This window comes from Puma concolor, chromosome B4, assembly GCF_028749965.1.
Source record: "Puma concolor isolate L17-30 chromosome B4, mPumCon1.1.hap2, whole genome shotgun sequence".
Lineage (NCBI taxonomy): Eukaryota > Metazoa > Chordata > Mammalia > Carnivora > Felidae > Puma > Puma concolor.
The window spans coordinates 73,701,221-73,726,979 of NC_141673.1; the positions used below are offsets into that span (position 1 = coordinate 73,701,221).

Genomic DNA, 25,759 nt, shown 5'->3' on the forward strand with positions numbered 1-25,759 from the left:
TGTAATGGAGAAAACACACATCTTCAACTGGATATGCAATATTTCCCCAGAAACTTAAAAATATGGTTAAAGATATTTTTAGTAACCTGGTTCAAAATTCTCTACTGATTTACACAATGCATGTCAAATTTTTCTGTCAAATATCACTGATTCTAAAAATATAAATCGACTACTTTAGAATTAATAATAATACAATTAAAGAGAACTAGAGCAGAACTTAATTTGAAGACCATTCTTCTCTCTCCCCCTCCCTTTTCCTCTTTCCTCCCTTCCTCCTTCCACCCCTCCCTCCTCCCTCCATTCTTTCTCTCTCTCCTTCCTTCCATCTTCCCTCCCTCCTCTTTCTTTTCTCTTTTCTTTTCTCTTTTCTTTTCTCTTTCTTTCTTCTTTCTTTCTTTCTTTCTTTCTTTCTTTCTTTCTTTCTTTCTTTCTTTCTTTCTTTCCTCCCTTCTTCTCCCCTCTTCTCCACTCCTCTCCTCTCCCTTCTTTTTTTTTTTTTTTTTTACATCCATTCACTCATTTCTGTATACAGACTGTCAGGTATAGTCTTCAGCGGACATGATCTTCAGCAGATGTTAATACTAGAATTTTCTGGACTTAGGAAATTTGCTTTCTACTAAAGTGATCTTTAAATCCTGGTTTAGCGGTCTTAGAAAAGCTGACAGCTATACAATAAGTCCATACTTATTAAAGAAATTTCTGTCTCATGAGCACATTAATTTATAGAGATTTATAATTGATGTTGCTCAAAAAATGAAAAAAAAATCCTATCCATGTAGATTATTACTAGGCTTTACCTTACATTATAGGGTAAAGTTATTAACTATAAGTTATTTTAGAATAAATAGATATTTAAGACTCTATTTAGAGTTTACCAACATTTTAATGGGCCAAACACAGTTCACTGGGGGTAATACCATCTATCACATTTTACATCATGGCTCTAAGCCATTTATTTGAACTTATTACATCAAAGCTTTAATTTCAAGCAAAGTATTTCAAGTATAGCCATGAGGTTGATCCATCCTGTCCAGATGTTAGATATTACTTTCTTATCCACCTAATAAGTGAATTTTAAGTGATCAATTAAGAACAAAGACACTATAATTACATGTAAGATGTATAAGGAAAATATTCCTTCCAAGTACATATGTTCAATTCCTGTGGCTTCTTTATTATCCCTGGAAAGTTAAGCTCCAAAGCTGACATATATAAATAGTAAATAAGAGACTCAATAGAGGGAAGTTAGGCATGATTAATTAACTGTATCCTATTGAGAAGCCATTCACAATCTAAAACTTTACCTGCAGAACTATAATCAACCTAGTGCTTAACGTCGACATCTGTACCTCGGTACATATTACAAAGGACAATTCTGCAGGTATTTCCCTCTACTTCCTCACCATAATTAGAAGACTTATCATAGCTGTCCACTTAAAAGAGGTATATCAGTCAAATATTCTCTAGAGATTTTTCCATTGCAGGAGCCAGTCAGTAAAGCGATAAAGAGTAACATTTACATTTATAGAGCTGTGTAGTTTTCAAAGTGCATTAAATACGTTATCTTTCCCATATTCTAAACACCTCTATAAAGGCAATGAGATAGGCATTGTACCAGGTTTCTAGTTGAGGAAGCTGAAGCTGAATAAGTTAGGTAATGATTTGAAGATCATGGCCAAGAACACTTGAAACAGCATGGGACGTCAATTAGTATCTAGTTTCTCTAACTTCTTTTTCACACATATACATACATACATAGACAGTTTCACCCATATATATGCGTGTGTATACATATATATGGAGGAATTAGACAATACACATGCATCTATATGTGTGTTTGCATGTATATAATTTTTAGTCATGTGTACATATCATTAAAATAAATTACACCCTACTACTCTCAAAATGATTCTTTTGGGAGTCTTAAAAAGTCACCTATAATAATAAATTTTGCTTCATGGTTTTTCCAAGGTAATTAACACTAAGAATGTTTCACATTTAAGTATCTCACTTTCTGACAGTGATTATGGGGTTGAATAAAACAAACTTATAGATACACTCCTTGGATATTCAAGTTTATCAATCCTGCCAGCAGAGTAAAATATGTGACATCTGTGATATTAGATTTAACATGCAATTAGTCAGTGCTCTTGTTAACAGCACTGATAAAGGGAATGGAAGGACAAACGTTTTCTCATTGAAAACTTTGCTTGAATTTCTGCATCCTTAGGGAATTTATTCAAATTCAGGCAATGTTCCCATTTTTGCACTTTTCCTTACTGGGATTCTGTGGTGAAACTGTCCACATTAAACAGGCTGATAATAATTACATTACCTGGGCAACATAATTTACTTTCCTAATTGAAAGTGACAAGTACTGGAACATGGCCAATTCTTCACATTCAAGCCTCCCAAGGATTTTCTCATTGCCAGTCATTTGACTCCATTCCTCAGAGTCTCCCTCCCCCTCCTTACCCTCCTCAGCATTTCTTACCTCGCTGACATAAATGCCCGTGTCTTCTTCATCATCCGTTCGGTAACAGACTGTCAGGCCCAGCTTCTCTTGACTGCTAACACGACACAGCTCGACCTCCTGAGAGAAAAACACACATAGAACCACATTTATCTCAGAGAGAAATCCCACAGCAGAATGGAGAACTCACTGATACTCTCCGGGTCATGTTGGGAGGTTTTCGTAATTATTGCCCAGCATTTGAAATTAACTTATGTTACCAGGATCACCCAAATTTACCTTCAATGTGTATTTCTGTATGTATATTCAAGCCAATGTTTCAAATTTTCATTGTACAATTGGAGAGATAAGTGCAATTCTTTTGTATCAAATCATAAACTGAAAACCCCTTAAAATTATACAATAAAATATAAAATATGCACAAATCAATAAGATGGAATCAATAAAATATCTGAGACTGTCAAAGTAGGCAGAGAAATGTTCATAAAAATATTGGGAGCTACTGTGATTTTATTTATATTTTAATAAAACAAAGTCCAAATACAAAAATACTACATTGGACTCTATCAATTCTTCTTTTTAGTTTTGTACAGTATGATAATAAGAAAGTGTTTTGTGTAGCTCAGGCCAAGGTTTTCTATTATTTTGTAGATGCTCTCACCCTTGGAATGAAATGGGTTCATTCAGGCTGAAGGGAGAGACATCAGCAGTCATATGGGCAGAGGCAATGATTCAAAATGTAGCAGTAAATGAACATGGAAACACATTTACTGAAACACATGGCTAAGGGGCTTGAAATGTCAGTCCTTAGGTAATGTATATTGAATCTATTTCCTGATTTATGTTCAGTAAAATAATAATAAATTTCAGTGTACTTCATTTTTATATAATGAAATAGACTTGTACTACTCTCAGAAACAGATGACTTTAGGATAAATCGCTTAATTCCAAGCACTAAAAGACAAATTGATGTTTTCATCATGGGGAACTTGTTCCTAATTGAATGAAGGGTATATAACTTTTTGTAAAAAAATAATTAAGTAGGCTTTCCTCTTTAGTGGAGATGGATTGTGTGTGTATGTGTGTATGCATGTGTGTATGTGAATGAAAAGAAGGTTATTAAGTTTGATTATAGTAAGAATACATTTAACTGTGTTTTATCTGAAACAGTTACCAGGACTAAATAAAAGAAAAATCACCTAACTTCAAACAAGAGGATATTTTCCACTATTCTCTGCTACATTTGAAGAAGGATCCTCCCTTTCAATTTGATATCTCAGTGAAGGCTTTGCCATTGGAAAATAACCATTTGATTTTAATGACATGCTATAAACCATAGGTAAATCCTTAGCCAGGGGAGACCCTCATAAGCTCTACTGACCAATAATTTCATAGCTGATAGCAAACAAAACAAAATTTAGATCCTCTGTCCTGAGATATGTACCATAAATTGGTGAACTTCAGAAAACTATGAAGAATGACTTTCTAACTGGTGAAAAAGGGCATGGTGAGTGCTAAACAGTAAAGAAAAAAGGTGGTAAACCCTTTCACCCTGGGGAAGAATAGGAACCAGTGGTATGATTTGGCACTGGAAGTAAAAAGTATATACTAAGCAAGGGTATTTTCAAACTGGGCATAATTAATGCCTCCAGAGGGAAAGAACACTTGACTGAAACTGTAACATTAGGAAGAAATTACAACAACAAAAGAGCTTCAATTACAGCAGTGCAGTATACAGTTAAAGAGTAAAGAAGCTTATGATTCCTAAGAGACCTACAAGGAAACCTAAACACTCCATAAAGAACTGAGATTGGGACCTTTAAATTAAAGCAAATGAGGAGCTGTAGTCAAAACTAAAATGCATTGACTTTCAGTGTCCTTCCAATAGCAGGGGAGAAATTCCCTGTGCTGTGGGAAGACATTTGTAGAAGGAGCTTTGCTTTTGTGAGTGTTTTCTCTACATTCTCAATGCCGTGCCACAGCTTTGGTGTTTGCTTAGAAGAGGCACGATGAAATGTTTTGCAATAAAATGAACCAATCTATTTAGATAAGAAAGGCAGAATCCACCCATAAGATTTCAGTGCCACAGATCAAAGAATCTACTCAAGAATCACAAGGGAAAGATGACTAAGATCCTGGGCCAACATAATTTTTCAATATGGTCATTGTATTGGACCTAAGCAAAAGTGTAGAATAGGTCTCAAAGTTTCCTCCACCATCTTTCATTTTGACATCCCATTTTTTTTCAATTTTATTTTTTATTTTTAAAAATTAAGATCCAAATGAGTTAGCATATAGTGAAACAATGATTTCAGGAGTAGATTCCTTAATGCCCCTGACCCATTTAGCCCATCCCCCCTCTCACAGCCCCTCCCGTAACCCTCAGTTTGATCTCCATATTTATGAGTCTCTTCGGTTTTGTCCCCCTCCCTGTTTTGATATTATTTTTGACATCCCATTTTAAAGACACTCAACACCCTCCTACTTCTTTCTAACTGCGTGGAGTTCCTAGAGATATGCCTATCCAGGCAGTCATTAGAATTTCAGGTTTGCCATCTTACCGATCCCCTAGAAAAATTGGGCGTATAATGTTATCTTCTATTCTCTCACAAGTAGCTCTTAGGATATAAAGAAAATTGACAAATTATTTCTTAAAGAGATTATCACTAATAATTATTTTTCATTAGATTTTTTTATTTTAATTCCAGTATGTTCAACATACGGTGTTATATTAATTTCAGGGGTACAATATAGTGATCCAACAATTCTATACATTACTCTGTGGTCATTGTAATAAAATACTCTTAATCCCCATCACCTGTTTCACCCATCCCCCCACCCTAGGGCAACCATGTATTTGTTCTCTATAGTTAAGAGTCTGATTCTTGCATTAATAATGATTTTAAATGTTGCCCACTTAGGGTTTGGCTTATACTAATAAAGGCTGGAAATACGAAGCCTTAATTCAAAGGACTAAACTTGTGGTGGTAGGATTCCAGGCTCTGAAGGAGGCTCAAGTGAGATTTCCTGGATCCCACAAACTATCCGACACCAGTAATGAATGTGGACTTGCCATTAGTTCTTTGGTTGAGAATGTTTCAGACACTGCCTATTTCCTATTAGTACAACAGAAGCATACATTTTGGAATCAAAGTGACTTTAATTCTATGATGAAATAACTTCTAAGCAGCTACCTGTGGAGCATCTTGTTCATATGAGGCAAAGGTGGCTTTGTAAAGCCTGATTACCTGAAAGAAATTCTCTAGTACAGGTTTAATTTAGTATTCCTTTCACAAAGCACACAAGCCTCTGACTTCTGAAGAAACAACCTCCTGGTAATAGAGAATGTTTTCCCTAACAACTTTCATACCTTTCCCTCTGTCACTAGCAAGCTGTTTGATGAAAAACATAAAAGTGAAATGCTACCTCTGTACATTTTCTCCACAGAAACAATTCACAGGTGTATACGAATCAAAGCCAGACATGCACGATGGTGCTGCTAACCATCCTGAAGTCATTTGTGACTGGAGTAGAAGAGTCACTTCATATACCTGGTAAAACTACATTCATCTGGCTTAAATGTGCTTTAAGATGCTATGTTTTGGGAACATGCATAAGTCCCTTTAAAAAATAAAAGCAGTTTCTAATCCTGTGAGAAACTAATTGCATGGAAACTGAGGGTGGAGTAGAAGGTTAAAGTTAGTAAAGCTTGCCGTGAAACATCCTTCCAATCATAGAAAGAATGGGATTTATACATAAATCAGTTGCCCTACAGTACTGTGAAACTTTTACATATTTTATTTTTGGGTCTAACGAGAAACCAGGAACTTAAAAAGAAAAAAACAATCCATACTTTGCTTTCTAGATACGACTATGTTGTTGGAGGAAGAATGCGGCTTGAAAGTACCTTCAATGGCTTTTAAGGCAAACTGTTTCCAAACCCTAAAGAGCTCTGAGGCCCAAGCCATGAAGAGAAAATTTCAGAGGCAATCAGTACTATGTAAGTCTGAAGATGAACCAGGGCCAGACAGGATGGTCATTGATGTCAACTGATAATCACAGGAAACAGGGGATACAGGGGTCTATTGTATCCATATCTTCCTTTTATTTTATTATTTTATTTTATTTTATTTTATTTTTATTTTATTTATTTTATTTTATTTTATTTTATTTTATTTTATTTTATTTTATTTTATTTTATTTTATTTTATATTCCTGGTTTATATTTATCTGACAACAGATGCACTACTATACAAGCTTAGTATTAATCATATATCATTGTCTTACATTTTGTAATGTTGATTAGTAACTAGTGGAATACCATGCTGAGTTGTTCCAACAAAACACTTATTTAAAACAAAGAAATAATGGGAAGTAGGAAAACTTTAACTCCCACAGCTAATGGAAGCTAGATAGTCTACTGTGAAAATATGGCTTCAATATCATTATCTTGATAGTGGAAACCAGGTATAATACTTAGCAAGAAATAAATAACAAAATCCTGGAATACCCACATCACTATGTACATTTTTCTGGGTCCAGGTTGTCTGCTTCTCTTCGTGTGTTTTGAGCCACCTTAGGAAGTGATAAACTTCCCATTTTGAATGAATTTTATACCTTCACAAAAAAATTAATTTTGTTTATATTGTTAATCAGGAGAGGGTAGATTCATGATGCCAGTAATCAGTAATTCTGGACCAGGAATAGAAACAGGGAACAAATTCAGGGTATGTGAGGAGTGATACTCCAATTATGTATTGTTACCTCTGCTGTGGCAACTAGAAAATCATTCTAACTGTATGAACAACTGTTTTTCAATGGCCTCTCACACAGTCCTGCTCCATCTAAAACAAAGAACAATGGCATGTGAGGAAACTAGGGAAAATCTCTGTTTATGTCAGTTATTTTTTTGTTGTATCTTTAGAGAAAACAGTTGCTTTTAGGTGTTAGGATCATGTGGTTTACCTTTATAAAAATCCTGAAGTCCAGGATTATTCACAGCTGACTCCTGAGTTTTGGACAAACACGGAAATGATCATTGATTAGCTTACTAACACCATTGCTAAATACCTACAGTCATTTGTGGCTGGACTTTCTGATTTATATGTTAGTTTTGGGGGGAGGAGGTCCTCATAAAATTGTCCAACATGCCATAAACAATGTGTAGAAAAGACTATTCATAAAAGGTCATTGCCATAGTTGCTTTTCTTTTAAAGTACCTATTTTCAGCACTCCACTGTCTGATCAGCACAGGTACTCTTGAATTCCCACTTCAGCATGTTTACTCTTTCACTAGGCCATGAACCTACTGAATCTTCCACTTTTCACATTCAGTAATTCCTTCAAGCCCTCCTATCTCTTTTTGCATGCCTTAGAACCACACTTACCCATGACAATCTTTCCGAAAAATCTACAACTCCCTTGTCATTCTCTGCTTCTACCATATCATCCAGCAAAAAGTCAATCATGAGTGAACCCAGATATTACTTCCCCATGTTCCCACCTGAGCAGCTGTATGGTCCTGCAGGGAAATGCACATCGATGCTGACCACACTGACCCTTTCACTGTAAATTCATTAACACAAATCTCAAATTGACCATCAATGCTGCCCGACAATCACTTTATACTTCCCTTGTCAAGTTACTCCTCTTTTCTCAAATCTCCAACGGGACCTCCTCACTTTCAATTGATGATCTTGCCTCACAGCCCTTTGGACACTAGATTATTACTACCTCAACCTTCCAGTCTCCCAGACTGGCATTTTATACCCCCTTTCTCTGCAAATCTGCTATGGCGTCTTCTCTGTCTTCACTTTTAGCCAGTACCCCGTCCCATGCTTCATGGAGAAAAAAGAAACTATGAAATAGGAACTGCTGCTTCTTCCTTCTACTCAGTGTATCAATCCAAATTCACCTCAATCTGTGCTGTGGGCTGTCCTTCTATTACAATGAAAAAGGGAGGCCCAACTGTCTCAAAGGCCAATGTCTCCACCCATGCTCTATAAGCCACTCCTTTAACATTTTTTTTTCATGAGTATTTCTCTTTCAGTTATTCCCTTTCTCTTATATTATCAGTTTCTCTTTCCTCATTAGATCATTCCCATTGCCATATACATACCTACAAAGCATTACTATCATTCATTTGGGGTGGAGCAAGAGGAAATCCAATATATCTGGTATGGTGGTCAGCTCTAGGTTGGGGCCTGATGGAAGAATCTAATAAGAGTGTGTTGGAAGAGATAATAGAATTGACTCTGGCATTCACCAAAACCAAATTTCCAAGCAGAGAACACTGACTACACAAAGGTTACAGAGATAGGAAGCAGCCAACATGCCAAGTTATAAGAACTTTTAGTTAATGTGTGTAAATCTAAGGGTTAAGACTGGGGTGGTGAGGGGCCATGGTGAAAAATAAAACTGGAGAGGTAGACAAGGACCATATCATGGAAGGATGGCCACACCGTACTAAATAATTTGCAAAAAGTAAAGACGAATCATTGTAAAAGAAGTAACACAGTCTGATTTGCAGTGTGGAAAAATGGCTTTGGCAGTAGTATCATGGGTGAGTTGCAGGGGATAAGAGACAGGAAGGCTGGGGGGGAAATGTTATCAGTTTATGCAAGAGAAGACAAGGGCTTAGAGGAAAGTAGTATCTTATCAATATTTAACACAGTTACTATTATTTTCATTTTATTGATGAAGAGAATGAGGCAAAGAGAGAAGTTATGTTCCCAAAGTCACAGAGGAAGTCAGAGGTAGAGCTGGGATTCACTTTCTAGCACAAACGCCAAGCCTGAATTCTCAACAGCTCCTCCCTCTAGTTCCATATAAAGTTCTTTCTCATTTTCAGCTCTTAGCTTAAATGATACTTTCTGGATGCTATCCCTCCCCATCCCTCTTTCTTAAGTAAAGCCCCTAAAATTCTCTCAGAATTTTACAGATGCTTACTAACTTCTTGAAAAGTACTATCACTTATATTTTTCTTTTCTATCAGCAAATATGTATTTAGCTAAGTTGCTTACTCTTTTAAATTGCCTGTTTCTTTTTCTATTCTATAAGCAGTTCTTTGCTATGTTTATTGTTATGTCCTATAATCCTTACATATGAAACAAAGAAATCCAGCTCTTGATGATGGTGCCATGTCATTTTGTTTACATTCTCAGTACCAGCATAGTCTGGAAACTTAACTGAAGCCCCATATGCATTTGTTGGATGAGTTAACTGCTATAGTGGGTTGAGATGCAGGCTGAAATTGCTTTTTCTATATTTGTGCCTGAGTATAATAGTATTAGATTCAGTAGGATACATTCGGAAAGCTGTAAAAACAATAGATGTCACTTAGTCTCTTACAATCTCTGCCAACAAGAAAGCTAACCAGGGAGTTAACTGAAAATAAATGAAAATCATCTGTAAATTACTCATCCTAAGAATCACTCTACCAGATCAGTTTTTACTGATTCACTTCATTCACTTGACATTTTCTTAGCACCTGCTATGTGCCAAGAACTATAGTCAGCATTAGAAACTTTTATGTATCGACCATTGTGTTTATGTATCAACATTATTCATGAGTGTTTACAAATTATATTTAATTCAGTTTTATAAAAATATGAGAGGGTGATACATTGTATAAGAATTTCTGGCCCACCTGGCACTCGTTTTTTCTCTCTTTGGAAACATGACCCTAAATATCTTGTGCAGAATTACATCCTTCTCCTTCTATATGTTTTTAGGACTGATTCCAGCTGCAGGGGCAGGCATGCAACCTAGATGTTAGCAAATTAGTGTATTTTATTTCCTTAGTGATTATTTTAAGGATGGGTATTTGATCCAATTCAAGCCTATCAAAATCAGGCCCAAGTCTTTTGTTGAAACTATTGGGAAAAGAACACTTGTCTTTTCTGTTGTACTTAAACTTGCAAGAATGTAGATCAAGAGCATCTCAAAGCTTTATCTTACCACAATATACAGAGCCTGAGGATGGATTCAGTAGAGAAAAGATAAAAGCCAAAAGATGGAGAAAGACTGAAATTTAGTGGCATCATTTGAATCAAGTTATGCCTGAAAGAGCAAACTCTTGGAATTTTCAGTTTGGTATGCCACTATATCTCCTTTCTTTCTTTAAGCATTTGTTTTGTGTCTTCTGTCTCTTGGATGAGAGCTCCAGTTAATTTTAGTAAATATTATAATTTCATTTTATAGATAAGGAAATTCAGGGCCAGCATTAAGTAATTTCCCTAAGGTCACTTAGCAACTATTTTTCTAAATCAGAAATTGAACACAGGTTTTTGTTTTGTTTTGGTTTACTTGAAAAGTTTTTTTTTTTTTTTTTTTTTTATCAATACACTTTTCTAGTCTAGTGGTCAGTTAAGAGCTCACTGTCTAGACTCATTGAGACACGAGCAAAAAAGAACTCATGATAGCTCAATGTGGTATGTGGTAAGCCGAAGGGTTGTAACTTTAAACAGGATGTCGGGGTGAGCTTCATCAAGGAGAAGGTATTGCAACAGAATCAGGAAGGAGATGAGGAATTTAGCCATGTGGTCACATGGGGTAAGCAACCCAGGCAGTAGGTGCATTCAAAGGAAATGCCAGGAATGTGCCTGGCAGGTTGGGGGAAGAAGCCAGATGGTAATCACTCCAGAGCTGAGGCCTTTGGGGGGTGGGTAGGAGATCAGATCACAGAGGTGAAGGGCCTCCAGACGATACAGGGCCTGAAAGGCCTTATAAAGACTTTGGCTTTACTCCAAGTGATGTTGAAAGTTTTGGAAGTGTTTCTCCAGAGGAGTGACTGATCTGGCTTCACTAATGTGTCTTGGCATTCATCAGATGTGGGATAGCTACTTTTTTGTTAAATTTCATATCTTATCTGAAACCACACTTCCTTTATTTTTAACTCTGAAAATTGTAACAAGAATGGCTAACATTTGCTGTGTTGGGTAAGCTGTCAATCACTGTACGTTGATTACTCCCTGTTGACTGCTACAAGTTTAAGCAGTAGATATTACTGTCTCTACTTTGCAAGTAAGGAAACAGATTAGTGAGCATAAGTGACTTATCCAAGGACCTTATACCATACAAGTGGCAGAGCCAATATTCATGCCCAGGTAGTTTGTCTCCAGACTCATGGCCCTTAACCACAGTGGTGAAACACATATCCCACCCCCCACCCCCCCAACTCCCACCATAAATGAGATGAGCCAAGAATCAAGAGATGAGTCAAGACAGGGAAAGTTCCAGAGATAAGGTACCCTTTCTATGGAGGATGAGTTCAGTGTGGCTACAGCAAAAGGTGCTCAGGGGGTTACTGAGACAATGTTAGAGACATAGGCTAGGTAACCAATTCTACAATGTCTTGTAATGGAAGTCCTGGCCAGACACAGGGGAGGGAGGTCAGTATGAAAATGTATGAGCTTTCTCTCATCCATAAACCATGAACAGAAATTAGGACAACTGAGAGAAAGCAAAGACTTGTTTTCCTGATACTCAACTGAGGCAGAAGCATAAATTCCCTCTATTTTATTTTTTAATATTGATTGAATTTTAAGGAAAGTAATATAAGCATAATTTATTTCATAGAATTATTTGGAAGGGATTTTAGACACTGGTTAACTTGCCCTCCACCTTTTATCGACATAAATGACTTTCTCACGTTCACTGGGTAATTTAGTGGCAGAGGCGGGAGTGGAAACCAGGCCTCCTGACTTTCATATAGTTGCTTTTTTCTACTCCTGTCTCTCTGGTTCTTCTATTACTCTTTAAGTCATTATCTCTTGAGATGGAGGGTATGGGAGGGAGCAGAGTGTGTTGTGAGTGCCAAAATCATCCCAGGGGATGAGAGAAGCTGACAGAAGCCTGTGATACAGGAGGGATGTGTGCAGGCAGGAACCAGGTTGAACAGCTGACGTGAGCTGCACCACACACTGAATCGGGGTGATGAATAGAGGACTCTAGGAGGGAAGGGCTCGAGTTGAAAAATGTTTAAATATTCTCTAAACCCTGCATTTGTACAGTAAATTTAAAAAGAAGGAACAGTGCACTAACTTGCATACAAAAGTACTGTGCATTCTCTGAGAGGCTCAAACACCTGTTATCACCGAGATAATACTGCTTGTATTGTCCGGCTGTCCTTATTGTATCACCACTCCTGGCATTTGTAAGCTATCTTTCCTTTGAATTACTGAAAAGCCACCTTTTCAAAAGAAAGCATTAACAGCATTTCTTTGATATTAGCAATGTGCTTTCTGCAAAGTAAATAGTCGAAAAGGACAGGGTGACCCTTTGTGCCCTGGTAGGTCCCTGATTCAATGACTGTGCTTCTTGTCATGCTTTTGAGCTGGCCATGTTTTCAGTAAAGGAGATCAGCTAAAGAGATGCCACCTATTGTTTGGGATGCTGTTTTAAAGTAAAAATAGTTGTTTTGAAGGGGCAGACATTTACTTGAGAAAGGCAAAATATGTTTTACCTAAATAGAAGGGTCTGTACAGATGATCTATAGGTACTTGAGGTGGCACAGTAAGCATTGGAAAGGAATAAAAGCTAAATCTAAACATGCACAAAATCATCTTCAGGAGCATCTTCCAGGGAAATTAGTACACTAGGACTGAAATAGGTTATAAATATCAACTTTGGATGACAAGTTATGGTGGTTATCACTGCTTTATTTTAATGGGAAACAATGCCATCAGCAGTCAACCTTTTGGAACACTGGAAGCCCTGTTAAGTGTTTGGCAAAGAGGGTGAGACACTGCCTGCCCCTTGAGAGACAAGACACATGAGTACGGACAAACTGGTGAAAAATGCAGAATGCAGAGGTACGGAGCTGTAATCTAAAACCCATGAATGAGCATATTTTGGTTTGGTAGGACTGAAAGACTGCTCCCAAGGGCACAGAGTTTAGTAGAGATGGCAGAGTTACTGTAAACTTGGGCTAAAGGTTAATGTAAGGAAAGCATCTGAGACATGTTAACAAAAACTACTTTCTGAACTTGCATGGAGATATTAATCTAAATGTATCAGCTGACATTCCATGTATGTTTCATGTTGGGTCAATATGTTGGTATGCAATGACATTTTTTTGATGAAAAATAATGCAAACCACTGTTTTCTTCAGAGATAGGGAAGATTAATTGTAAAAATTGCACAGAAACTACAAAGATTTTACATTGAAACATATTATGGAGTAAATTTGTTCCTGGAAGTAGATGAAGATAAGTAGTCTTTTCACATTATTATATTTTTATAATAAATGTTTAAGACATCGGTTGAAAACACGATCAAATGGTGAATTAAAATTTCTTATTATGAAAATCCAAACTACTATCTGTCCTATTATGACCACACACAAAAATATGGTACTTTATTGTAGCATTTGATGATCAGTAAGAAATCTGACCCACAAGATTAATTATTAAAAGATGCTTGGAGTTCCACATCTCCAGATTAGTACCACATGTATAACAATAATAGTTTTTTTTTTTCTGGTAAATACATACTAATTGTAGGTGACAGCTGATCCTGAATTTATGCATTATTTCATACTTCATAGGTTCTACATTTGGCTACTGGTCACAATCCCAAAGTGTCCAAAGAACTCATTTGTTAGCACCAATTCTAGACTTTTCCTTTTCTATTCCTTCTTCTGGAGACAGCCCTACTAGTTATTTTTCAATGCCAGTCTATTATGATACATGAAATGCATTGTGTCTTTATTGTAATAAAGGCAATAAAGTCCTAATAACACGCATTAAAACCAATTAGTAGACCTGAATATCTCCTGATCTGATGAATGAGAAGAGGAGGGTCTACATTCATCTTTTTCAGATATTATACATTGGATTCCAGACTGGGAGACGCCCGTGTCTATGTTGACACAACAGAAATTTGTCAATCCTCCCCAGAACTTCTTTTTATTTGAAAAGCATTCAGGAACTTTTCCAGTATATATTATTAAGGAAACATAAAAGGAAGATTAGCAAAGAAGAAGAAGAATGGGAAATAAATAAACCTGTTGACAAGATGAACTTTATTTCCATCAGCTGGTTACTGAAGCAGGAAATACAGGCTTTTCTAATGAGGCACTGGGCTATTATTGTAAGCCTTTTCTAAGCTATTTTATAGTGGGGGCGAGGGAGATTTGCCTGTGGTCATCATAACAGGAAAAGGTACAAGACTTTTAAACCTGTCAAGAGCCCATAAATGTCACAATGATTGTTCCCCAGTTTTTTGTGTGTTTTTGTACTTGTTTAGTAAAGTAGCACTTTTATATAATTAAATGTGTCTTCTTATCTCTACTGATATAGCTCATCTAACCACGGAACTTAAACCCTAAAATAGATCTATTCGAAAATATAACAACAGGTCATAGAATGTTGAAATTAAAGCTTTACTCAACATTTTACCTTTTCTCCAAAAAAGTCAAGATATTTGATTTTTTTTAAAATCAAGAAGCAAGGTATGAATTTTAACACTCATCCTTAGAAAGGAGAAAGTTCATTTTGGGGACGTATGCACCTTCTTAAACACTGGAGGAGTTCCCACAAAATTCATATAACATTACTTAATGGCATAATTTCATACACACAAATTTCATATACACACAAATTTTCTAAATTTCCTCACAACTCCTCTGTACCCACAGGAGTCATAAATAAACAGTGGATTGCAAATAGTTAGCACTGATATTATCTTACCATCTCTTTTTAAAAATGGCAAATGAATGCTGTTTTAGACTTTGGCGAGTTGGCAAATTTTCATAAGAATGTATGTATTCCCACACATACGTATTGGTCTTTATTCTAGATGGTTTACTTTCCCTGGTGCTGGATGCATAGGTATATAATTATATGTTTGCATAATCATGATGCCAATTTATGTCATTCTAAAAGAATCTAAATAGTATTTTATGACATTGGGTAGATGAAATAATCAGGTCAATTTTAAATGTTTTATTTATATTTAACATACTTATTTATTAAAAATTATTTTATGGTTATTTGCCCAACTGCTTTATGAACTGCTTTTTCCTTGGGCCTTTGAAGAGTAAGCATGGTTCTCTATTTGTTGTCAATGAGATTAGTGTGATCATTTTGGCCACTTGAAAATTAACTTCAATCATGCCATTATGTATTCTGTAGTCTGGTTTGGTAACTACATAGAAAAACATCAGCATCTGACGTATATCAGCATCTGTTCACTACTGTATAATTCATAATAGCAAAATATCATAAATGTCCTCAATATGGTAATTCTTAAACAAGAGAACATCTAAACAATGGAATATTGACTCCAAATAACTTTTATAACATGGGAATGATCATGATAAATACTGGCAGAAACAAACGTGTACCTTCTGGCTGGAGAAACCCAGGCTCAAAGAGACCAGAGATAAAGTTAGAATAAAAATAAGCTTGCAGCCTAATTTCATAAAACACACAAGAAACAATGCACTAAGAGTGAGATTTCACAGGAGAAAACAATTAACAGGCATCATGTTTGCAAAGACATTACAAATATATATAAGGGGGTTTAATATAATGAAAAAATAGAAAAATATTGCAAATATGAGAAAAGAGTGGGTATAAAAATAACCAATACAAAAAATAAGTTATAGATATCTCTGAGGAGAGAATTACTCAGAAATTAGTGAGCTAGTAGATAGATTTGACAAAATTATCTACAATGCACACAGAGACAAAGAAATTAAAAATAAGAAATAGAAGTTAAGAAACACAGAGATAAAGGCCAAGAATATTCCAGAACTGATGAAAACCATTAATCCGCCAATCCAGGAATCAGTCCTTATCTTAGAACTAAAAGAACAGGACTCATCCAGTGGAAGGGAAAACATGGAATGAGAAAAACATGATCAATTCACATAAAAGATTAAAAAGGGGAGAAAAAGAAACAGAAGAGAGAAAACAAATGAAGTACAGTACAAGATAATGGAATTAAGTCCAAATTTATAAATAATTATAACAAATATAAATAGACCAAATGGTGTAGTTATACAACATTAAATGACAAGATACAAATGCAAACAAACCACTGCCACCGCTAATGCAACAACAACCCAACTACACAAAAACTGTACAAAAACACTTGTAGCAAGAGATGCTTAGAAACACATGTGAAACATAAAAGTTCAGAAAAGCTGAAAGTAAAAGTGGAAAAGGTATGTCATGAAACACCAAGAGAAAGCTGGTGTGGCTATGTTAGCGATATAATAAAATATATTGTAGAGAAAAGGTCATCGAAGAAATAGTCACTACATTTTTTATTTTTTTTAGAAAAAGTTAAATTGACCAGGAAGAAATAAACATTCTGTACTCAGATGCATCTCAAACTACGACTTCAAGTTGCAGAAAAAAAAAAAAATGATAGAATTAGAGATAGAGTTTGACAAATCTATCACTATAATGGTGATTCATAGGTAGATCAGGCAATATAAGTTTAAGGATATAGAATATTTGAGCCATATGATTAACAATCTTGATCTAATGTAGAGCTACGGAATATTATTCCCAATAAATGAAGAATAAATATATTACTTTCAAGTGTGAATTAATCAATTATGAAAATATTCTCCTTAACAATAATAGCAAACACATTAAGTTTAATTTGTGCTAGGCAATGTTTTAAGCACTTTACACTGCATTTAATTTTCATGATTCCAAAGGTTTGGTATATAAACATCCCCATTTTATATATGAGAAAATTGAGACACAAAGAGGTTAAGTGATTTTCTCAAAGCACAACTAGAAAAGGGAAGAATTGGATTAGAGAGTCTGTGCTCTTATCTATTATGTAATATTGCAGAAAAAATAGCAATTGTTAGGAATAAAGCTAATAAAAAGATGTGTAAGCACCTTATGGAGAAAATTATAAAATCTATTGGAAGGTATTAAAGACCTAGAGAAAAAGAGAGCTCATGTTCATGAATTGGAAGAATCAATACTACAAAGAGTTCATTCTTTGCAAATTGATGAAGAAATTCAAATTCCCTATAACATTGCCATAGGCTTGCACAGATAATTAAAAAATTTACATGAACTGCAAATGACAAGGCATACTGAAGACACTTGTGAAGAATAGGGGAAGAGAATTATCCAGCCAGCTACCAGCACTTCTAATAAAGTTACAATACAATTTAAGACAGTATAGTATGGCATACAGTTTGACAAACTGACCAATGGAACAGACACAAGAGATCGGAAACAAACTCACATCTACACAGAAACTTGATTTATGATGGAGTTGTAATTACATATCAAGAAAAACGTGGACTTAAAAAATTTTTTTTAATGTTTATTTACTTATTTCTGAGAGAGAGAGAGAGAGAGAGAGTGAGACAGCACAAGCAGGGGAGGGGCAGAGAGAGAGGGAGAGAGGAAATCCCAAGCAGGCTCTGCACTGTCGGCCCAGAGGTGGGCTCAATGCCGCGAATGGTGAGATCATGACCTGAGCCAAAATCAAGAGTTGGATGCTGAACCCAATGAGCCACCCAGGCACACCCAAAATGTTAATTTTTAAAATATTTTAACTTAAAAAACATTTTTTTAACGTTTTTATTTATTTTTGAGAGACAGAGACGGAGTGTGAGTGGGGGGGGGGGGGGGGCAGAGAGAGAGGAAGACACATAATCTGAGGCAGGCTCCTGGCTCTGAGCTGTCAGCGCTGAGCCTGATACAGAGCTCGAACCCACAAAACCTGAAATCATGACCTGAGCCGAAGTCAGATGATCAACCGAATGAGCCATCCAGGTGCCCCCAAAATGTGACCTTTTAATTAGCAGTACTAAGAGAACATGTAATCCACAGTGAAAAAATAAATAAATTTGGGCCCCAAACTCCAACCATAATAAAAAATAATCTGTGTGTGAGGGATGGGGGCAGGTGTTAAGGAGATCAAGGAGCACATGTCTCATGATGAGCACCAGGTGATGTATGGAGTGTTGAATCACTGTATTATACAACTGAAACTAATATCACACTATATGTTAACTGGAATTAAAATAAAAACTTAAAAACCCCCAAATAATTAACTTCCCTTCTCTCCATATTTCTCCTCACCCATTCATCTTTTTGAGATTCATTTATTCATTCATTCATGTCATATCAACAATAAAAATAACAAAAATGTGAAAAAATAACCTCTGTGAATCTAAGATTAAAGTGAAAGCAAAATTATTTTTAAAAATTTAGAATACAAAATAAAAACCACTCATTTGGGAAGGAAGGACTTTTAAAAATGTTTACTTATTTTGAGAGAGAGAGAGAGAGAGAGAGAGAGAGAGAGAGAGAGGGAGAAAATGCATGAGCAGGGGAGGGGCAGAGAGAAGGAGAAAGAGAATACCAAGCAGGCTCTGTACAGTCAGCACAGAGCCCAACATGGGGGCTGGATCTCACGAACTGTGAGATCATGACCTGAGCTGGAATCAAGAGTGGGAAGCTTAACCAACTGAGCCAGCCAGGTGCCCCAGGAAGGATTTTTTAAATTAGACAGAAGAAGCCTTAACCATGAAGCAGCATATTACTGTATTTTATGATACTAAAATTAGAAACTTTTACTTATCATAAGGTACCATAAAAAAGTGAAAAGACAAGTTGCAAACTGGGAAATAATATTTGTATTATACACAAATATTTGTATTAAATAAAGGATTGATTTCACAGTTTAGGGCACAAAGAACTCTTAAAAAAATTGATCAGTAAAAAATCAGTATAGAAATGCGCAAATATTGAAATGGTATTATACAGAAGAAGAAAACTGAGCAGTCCAATAAACATATGAGAAGATGCTCAGCATTATTAATCATCAGGAAAAAGGAGATTTTATTTTAAAATTTTTTTTAGGAGAAAGGAGATTTGAAACCACAATATGATACCTGGAGAAAACTGAATATCACAATATGATAACTGGAGAAAATTATCTTTAGAGAAAATCATAAGTCTAAAGTGTTTTTGGGAATGTGGCACCTAGGAGCACCTTCACGCTGTTGGTAGGAGTTAGAATCAGCCCAGGCATTCACTGCTTAGTAAACGTGTATATCCTATACCCAGGAGTTTCCCTAGAAAGTGCTAATACTCACTAGTTTGTACATGCAAAACAATTCATAGCAGCATTGTAATATTATGAAGCTGGAAACAACTCAAATGCCCACCAAGCACATAAACTATGCCATTTTCATAAATGTTAATCCTACCTAGTAGTGAACATTAGTGAATTGCAGCTATATATAACATCTTGGATCAACTAGGAACAAGGCTCGTAATTCTGAATAAAAAATACAGGTTTAAGAAGAATACATTCAGTATGTTGCAAAAAAAGTTTAAAGATGTAAAATTAAAGAACAAATTGTTTAGAACTACAAACTTATGTCTCAAAATTATACAGGTAAGCAAGATAACGACAGGCATAAAATTCAGGATGCTGGTTACTCCTAAGGGAGAAGGTAAGGAGACAGGATTAGGGAGAAGCCACCACAGGGCTGCAATGCCATGGTAATGTTCTTTTTCTATACTTAGGTGTTGACTAGGCAGGTATTTATTGCATCTTGTTTGCAGGCAAGTTGACAATGTAACATAGCATTACTGAGACTATTTTTAGACCTGCCATTACAGATTGAGGCCTTTGTCCTAAAAGTACAAAAGAAATCAAGTGAATATAGAAGACATATTTTAGCTCTTTATGACACCCAAGGCATAAAGATAGGCAATGGACACTTCTCCCTGAGGTAACCCTTGGAACACAGCATGGAGTGTATGCAGTGATCTGAGCAAGCCATCTGGGACAATCCAAAATGGAGAGAGGGAAAGAAAGTGCGCATCAAGAACATTAGGTCCAGCAGAGGATATGGTCATCACAGTTGATGCCAGAAGGAAAGAAAACATCAGATTTTATGGAGTAGCAACAAGGCAATTTGAAAACACATATGTGACCTACCCTGAGGATTCTCAGAAGTTTCTGGAAGGATTTTGAGAGGTGATTTGAAGAACCCAAACGACTGGGGGAGAGAGTACAGCCAGAAAAAAAATCCTGTTTTCTTACTGTCTGTGTTTCACCTAAATATAGGCATTTTGTAAGGAAACTGGTAACTGTTATCTGTGCACTTAAAATGGGTAATAGATGCTAGTTTACCGAGGGAAGAGATTGTATAATTCTTTTATACTATTGCACATGATGTAAAAAATAAAAATTCCATGAATGAATGCAAAAATCCAATACAACTCCTATAAAACACTTTTAAGTGTGTCTGATACTAGATATTAAGGATACTGGTTTTGAAACAAAAAAAGGCACATGGGCACGTGGTTTACTATAGCACAAAAGTGCCATTCTGTAACCACTAGGAGTAACCAAATTTAACTCCATATCTAATCTAGGAGAAGTAAGAGTGTGGGAAATGGCCTGTGCAAGCATGTGTATCCGTGAATTTACAAGGGGGACAAGAAACATGTGTAATTACAGAGATAGTAATTTGGGTACACATGGAAATTCAGAAATGCACACACCCTCCTCTGGAACATACACCAGCCCTAGGGCTCTGTCCTTTCCAGCTTGGCAATGCCACTGGTATCCAGCACCCCAGGCAGTCACTCCCTCTGAATGTTTCTGGCTAAAATGCAGAAATTCTGCAAATTACTTCTATAATGGGCAATGTAGAGGAAACATTGGCTGTAATTCAACATAAGGAAAGCCAATTTGAGTACTGTAAAATGTTTTCTAATGATGGGGTCTATTAGGTCTTGGAAAAATCTCAGCAGGAGAATGTGAAGGCTGTATCACAGGAAGGACTTAAACAAATCTCAGTGAAAAATTGAACTTCAACTGTCAATTGGGCAGTAGAGGAAATCTGCAGTAAAGGAAAGGCAAAACCTTTAGAACACTGCCAGGGTTATAACAATTGTAGAACACGTGTGGCAGAGAAAACCTGCCCATTCACCGCCGTGTGCTAGAAGGTGAAGATCACTGTAGTTTCAAAGAATCATTATTTGCTTTCTAGAGAGAGAGAAAAAAAGATCAGTTTAATTTTTAAAATACAGTGTCCTAAATAGTGTGAGGCAGAATGGTCTGGCAACAAGAACTACTGGATGTCTGCCATAATTAGTTTCCCTAACTGCTGCAAGCATCTCATTTAAAGCAAATGTTCATGTTAAGAAGTTTTGAGTCTCCAGTGTGAATGGAAGTTTTGTTAATGACCACACCATGGGTAGACCAAAATCCTGCTGTTGCTCTATTTAGATTTTGGCTCTTTTCATCTTAGATTCTGCAAGCAATGTGTTCATGTACATAGATAACCACAATCCCATTGGTAAAGAGAAAAGAAACAAAGAAAAAGTTCATTGTACAGAACTGTGCTGTGGACTTCTCATCAGGGCTGGGGTGGTCCTCTGAGACTCTCATTTCTTTCCTTCACAAAAGCAGAGGATGAAGTTTAAGTGCCTTCCTGTGTATTTAATTTAAAAACACCAGTCACTCTATTGTTCAGAACTAAGTCCTTTTAATCAAAAAATGGCTCCTTATTCCTCAGATACCTTCCGTGCATGCGGTAATGAGCATTTTAGGATTTTAGAAGTACACTGCACAGTAATCCCTTGGGCTTTTCTATTTCACAGAATTTACTACCTATTTGCTAAATGCCTACAGAGAATTGGTCAGGTTCATGCTTTCCCTTTTAAAGATACTGAAACTCTCCAGTTGTGAAACAGTCTAATGAAAGTAGCCTCTTTATCCTCCTCCGGCATTTGCAGACTACTCTGGAATGAGTATCTCGCACAGGTAGGCACAGCCTCAATGTGTTTTGGGGCTATTTGGGGGGGAAATAGAAAAGTCTCAGAGCGAGACAGACCCGTCTAGAGGTAAGCAGCCTGCAAGTGCTGGCAGCTGTGCCCTTACAAATTAGACTGCAGTCCCTGCTGCTGCCTCACTTATCAATTTTGACAGGTGACTGTCTTGACTCCCTGGAACATTTATCAGAGAGGACAGATCGTGCAGGATGTCAAGTTTCCCAGAATGACTTTGGTTAGTAGCTGACTATAAAGAAAATAGGGCTCATAACCACTTGTCATGCAGGGGAAAGGTAACGGTCCACCTAAATGACTTTTGCTTATTTAAAAAAGCAAAGTATTTATTTATTGGATTCTATACTCTACCATTGCAGCTCCGGTCTTTCTCATTTCATATCTGGTCCAAAAAATGGACCCCTAATTTGTGTCTCAAAGGGCTTTGTTCCTCCAAATCTGTCCTACACTCTCCTACAAAACTGGGTCTATCGGGATCACCAGTCTGACTCTATCACACCTCTTCTAACATGAATTGTCTTCCACTGCCTGTAATATAAAGTCTAAGTTACTTATTATGACATAAAAGGCATTTCCTTATCTGGCCCTTGCACACTTGTTTAGCCTTATCCCGTATTTTTATTTCTCAAAACTTACTGAGCTGTTAGACTCAGTAAGAGCCTGTTAGACTGAACTATCTGTGGTTCCTTGAACCTGCTGTGTTTGTTGATGACTTCCCAAGTTTGTACTTGCTCTTGCCTTAAATGTCTGCTTGTTCAAAATTCTTCTCAGGTGCCATTTCCATTCTGGCCATTCCTCAAAGAGTTAGTCACTGGCTTCTCTGTACCACTTTTGCAAATTAGTGCACATGTCTCACAGTGGTGTAATTATATATGACTTTCTGTTTCCACATCTGATTGTGAGCTCCTTGATGGAAGGCAGTGTCTTCTTTATTTCTGGCTCACCAATGCTTGCACAGAATCTGAAAAATCGTATTGCTTAAAAGTATTTCTGAACTTAACTGGGTCACTCTGGCTATCAGAGAGATGAAAGGGAAACATCTTCATTTCACAGAACTGGAAGTCATTCCAAAATCTTTGGGTCTAAAAGCAAAATTTAATGGAATCTGTAAAATGAGATGTAAAAATCCTGCATGTTTAATCATATATTATGGAATACCATGATCTGTGTTTGCATGCAGGAGGATTGAGAACTTAGAGTGCAATTTTATGTTTTTTCTTATCTTTCTTTTCCACCTTTATTGAGATATTATCGACACACAACATATGTAAGTTTAAGGTGTACGGTGTGACGATATGTGTATATTGTGAAATGATTACCACCATAAGGTTACACAATACCTCCATTCACTCACATAATTATTTATTTTTTGGTGGGGAGAACATTTTAGATCTAATCCTGTAACAATTTTCAAGGGCATTTTCAAGTACTGTCAATTGTTATCACTATTAGATCTCCAGAATTTATTCATCCTCTATTTGGAAGTTTGTACCCTTTGACCAACATCTCATCTCCCCAAACCCTCAGTCCTTCGTAGCAACCATTCTACTCTCTATTCTTTGAGTTTGGCCTTTTTTTAGGTTCCACATATAAGTTAGCACACACAGTATTTGTCTTTGACTTATCTCACTTAGTATAATGCCCTCTAGTATATTTCCTTATTTTTTATGACTGAAAAATATTCCATCATATGTATATACCACATTTCCTTTATCCATTCATCCAGTGATGGATGCTTGGACTGTTTCCAAGATAATCTCTTTGAGATAGTGATTTCCTGTAGTGATTTTAAATTCTGGAGAAACCTCCATATTGTTTTCCATAGTGGCTGCACCAATTTATATTCTCACCCACAGTTATTAGGGTGCAATTTTTAAAAAAAAATCTGTTTAACGTTTATTTGTTTTTGAGACAGAGAGAGACAGAGCATGAATGGGAGAGGGTCAGAGAGAGAGGGAGACATAGAATCTGAAACAGGTTCCAGGCTCTGAGCTGTCAGCACAGAGCCCGACGCAGGGCTCGAACTCATGGACCGCGAGATCACGACCTGAGCCGAAGTCAGATGCTTAACCGACTGAGCCACCCAGGCGCCCCTAGGGTGCAATTTTAAACCATTGACTACACTGGGCATGAAGTTGTAAAATTAAAGTCTGAGATGAGTTTCTGACATAGAGTATATACTAAACTTAAGTAATGAAACATTTAAGTCACTAGTAAATACTAGCAAAAATTTCTTTAATTTGCAGTAATTTATATTTAATAAGAACATCTAATTTAAAAAGAACATCTAAAGCCAGGCTTTTCCTTAATTCTTGACATTCCAACAATTACCAAGTCTTCAAATATGCTTCTGAAACCTATGCTTCAGATCCATCGCTGTTTTTCATTTGCCACTTCTACTGCTACTACTAATGTTGGCCTTACTTGAGTCCAGAAAGAAAACTAATACTTAATTCATCTTACTTAAAAAAAAAACCTGAAACTAATATAACACCTGAAACTAATATAACAAAAATCATTCAAACACTGAACACATAACATGAGAGATATGCAAAGTTGGAAAAAAGGAGCCAAAAGCTGAATGAGAGAAACTAACATACATTGATGCTAACATAGATTATCATTTCCTCTCCTGCTCTAAAACCCAGGAATGTGTAAGAAAAGTATACATTAAAAAAATCACAATCATGCTTTAAGTGAAAAGGAACCCTTAGTAGATTGGAAACTGAGAAATCTCTGGAAGATGAAAAGCAGAAGAGATCCACATCAAAGCCTGCAGCTCAAACAAGAGAGAATGAGAACCAAGGAGTTGATTCTAAAGCAACACTGAACTGGCAAAGCTCTGATATTGGAGCCTCTGGACGCACAAGGGGGTGTTGGTATGTTACACACTGAGGATTCCCCCAGCCCCATTCTTCCTGCCAGCTCAGAACACCAACAGCCTGCTTAACCCTCCCCATAGTCCTTAGAGAGAAGCTTGCAGTAGCCCCAGACTTAGAGATGAGAAATTGAATTCAGTCTGGGGAGTGCTGTCATGGGATTAGAAGGTAAGGCAGGGTGGTGTTTTGGAGGCAAAGGAAGAAGAGCATTTCAAGAAGATGCAGATGGCCAATAGCATCAAATGGTGCTGAAAGTTAAGGAAGCAGAAGGTATAGCTAGATTTGGCCATTTCACTGGTACTTGTCATCCTCAAATTACACTTTAATGGGGTTAGAAATGAATGCAATTCTCAAAAAGTGGAAAAGAAACTATTTTTTAAAAGATGTTCAGGAAAAGAATAGAGAAGATATAAGTCAGAGATCATAACAAGCATCGTTCGAGGGCTTTTTTTTTTTTTAAAATAAAGGGTACTTGAGTATCTTTGGGCCTGCTGTGGCACTCAGAATATTATTCCTTGTATGTAGCTCAGGATTCATCTTCTAAGTGCTTGTTCTTAGACTCTGTCATCCATAAGACATATAATTTCTCCTCTGAAGGTTCATTT

At 36.5% G+C, this 25,759-nt stretch overlaps 1 protein-coding gene across 2 annotated transcripts in view; it reads right to left on the minus strand.

Annotated features, from left to right (window-relative positions):
- Window positions 1-25,759, minus strand: part of PDZRN4 (PDZ domain containing ring finger 4) — a 367,140-nt gene that overhangs the window by 18,659 nt on the left and 322,722 nt on the right. For both annotated transcript variants that reach the window (XM_086713640.1, XM_086713641.1), the window contains one exon: window positions 2,495-2,593. In XM_086713640.1, the coding sequence (XP_086569766.1) occupies window positions 2,495-2,593 (99 nt within the window). The remainder of the gene's footprint in view (window positions 1-2,494; window positions 2,594-25,759) is intronic.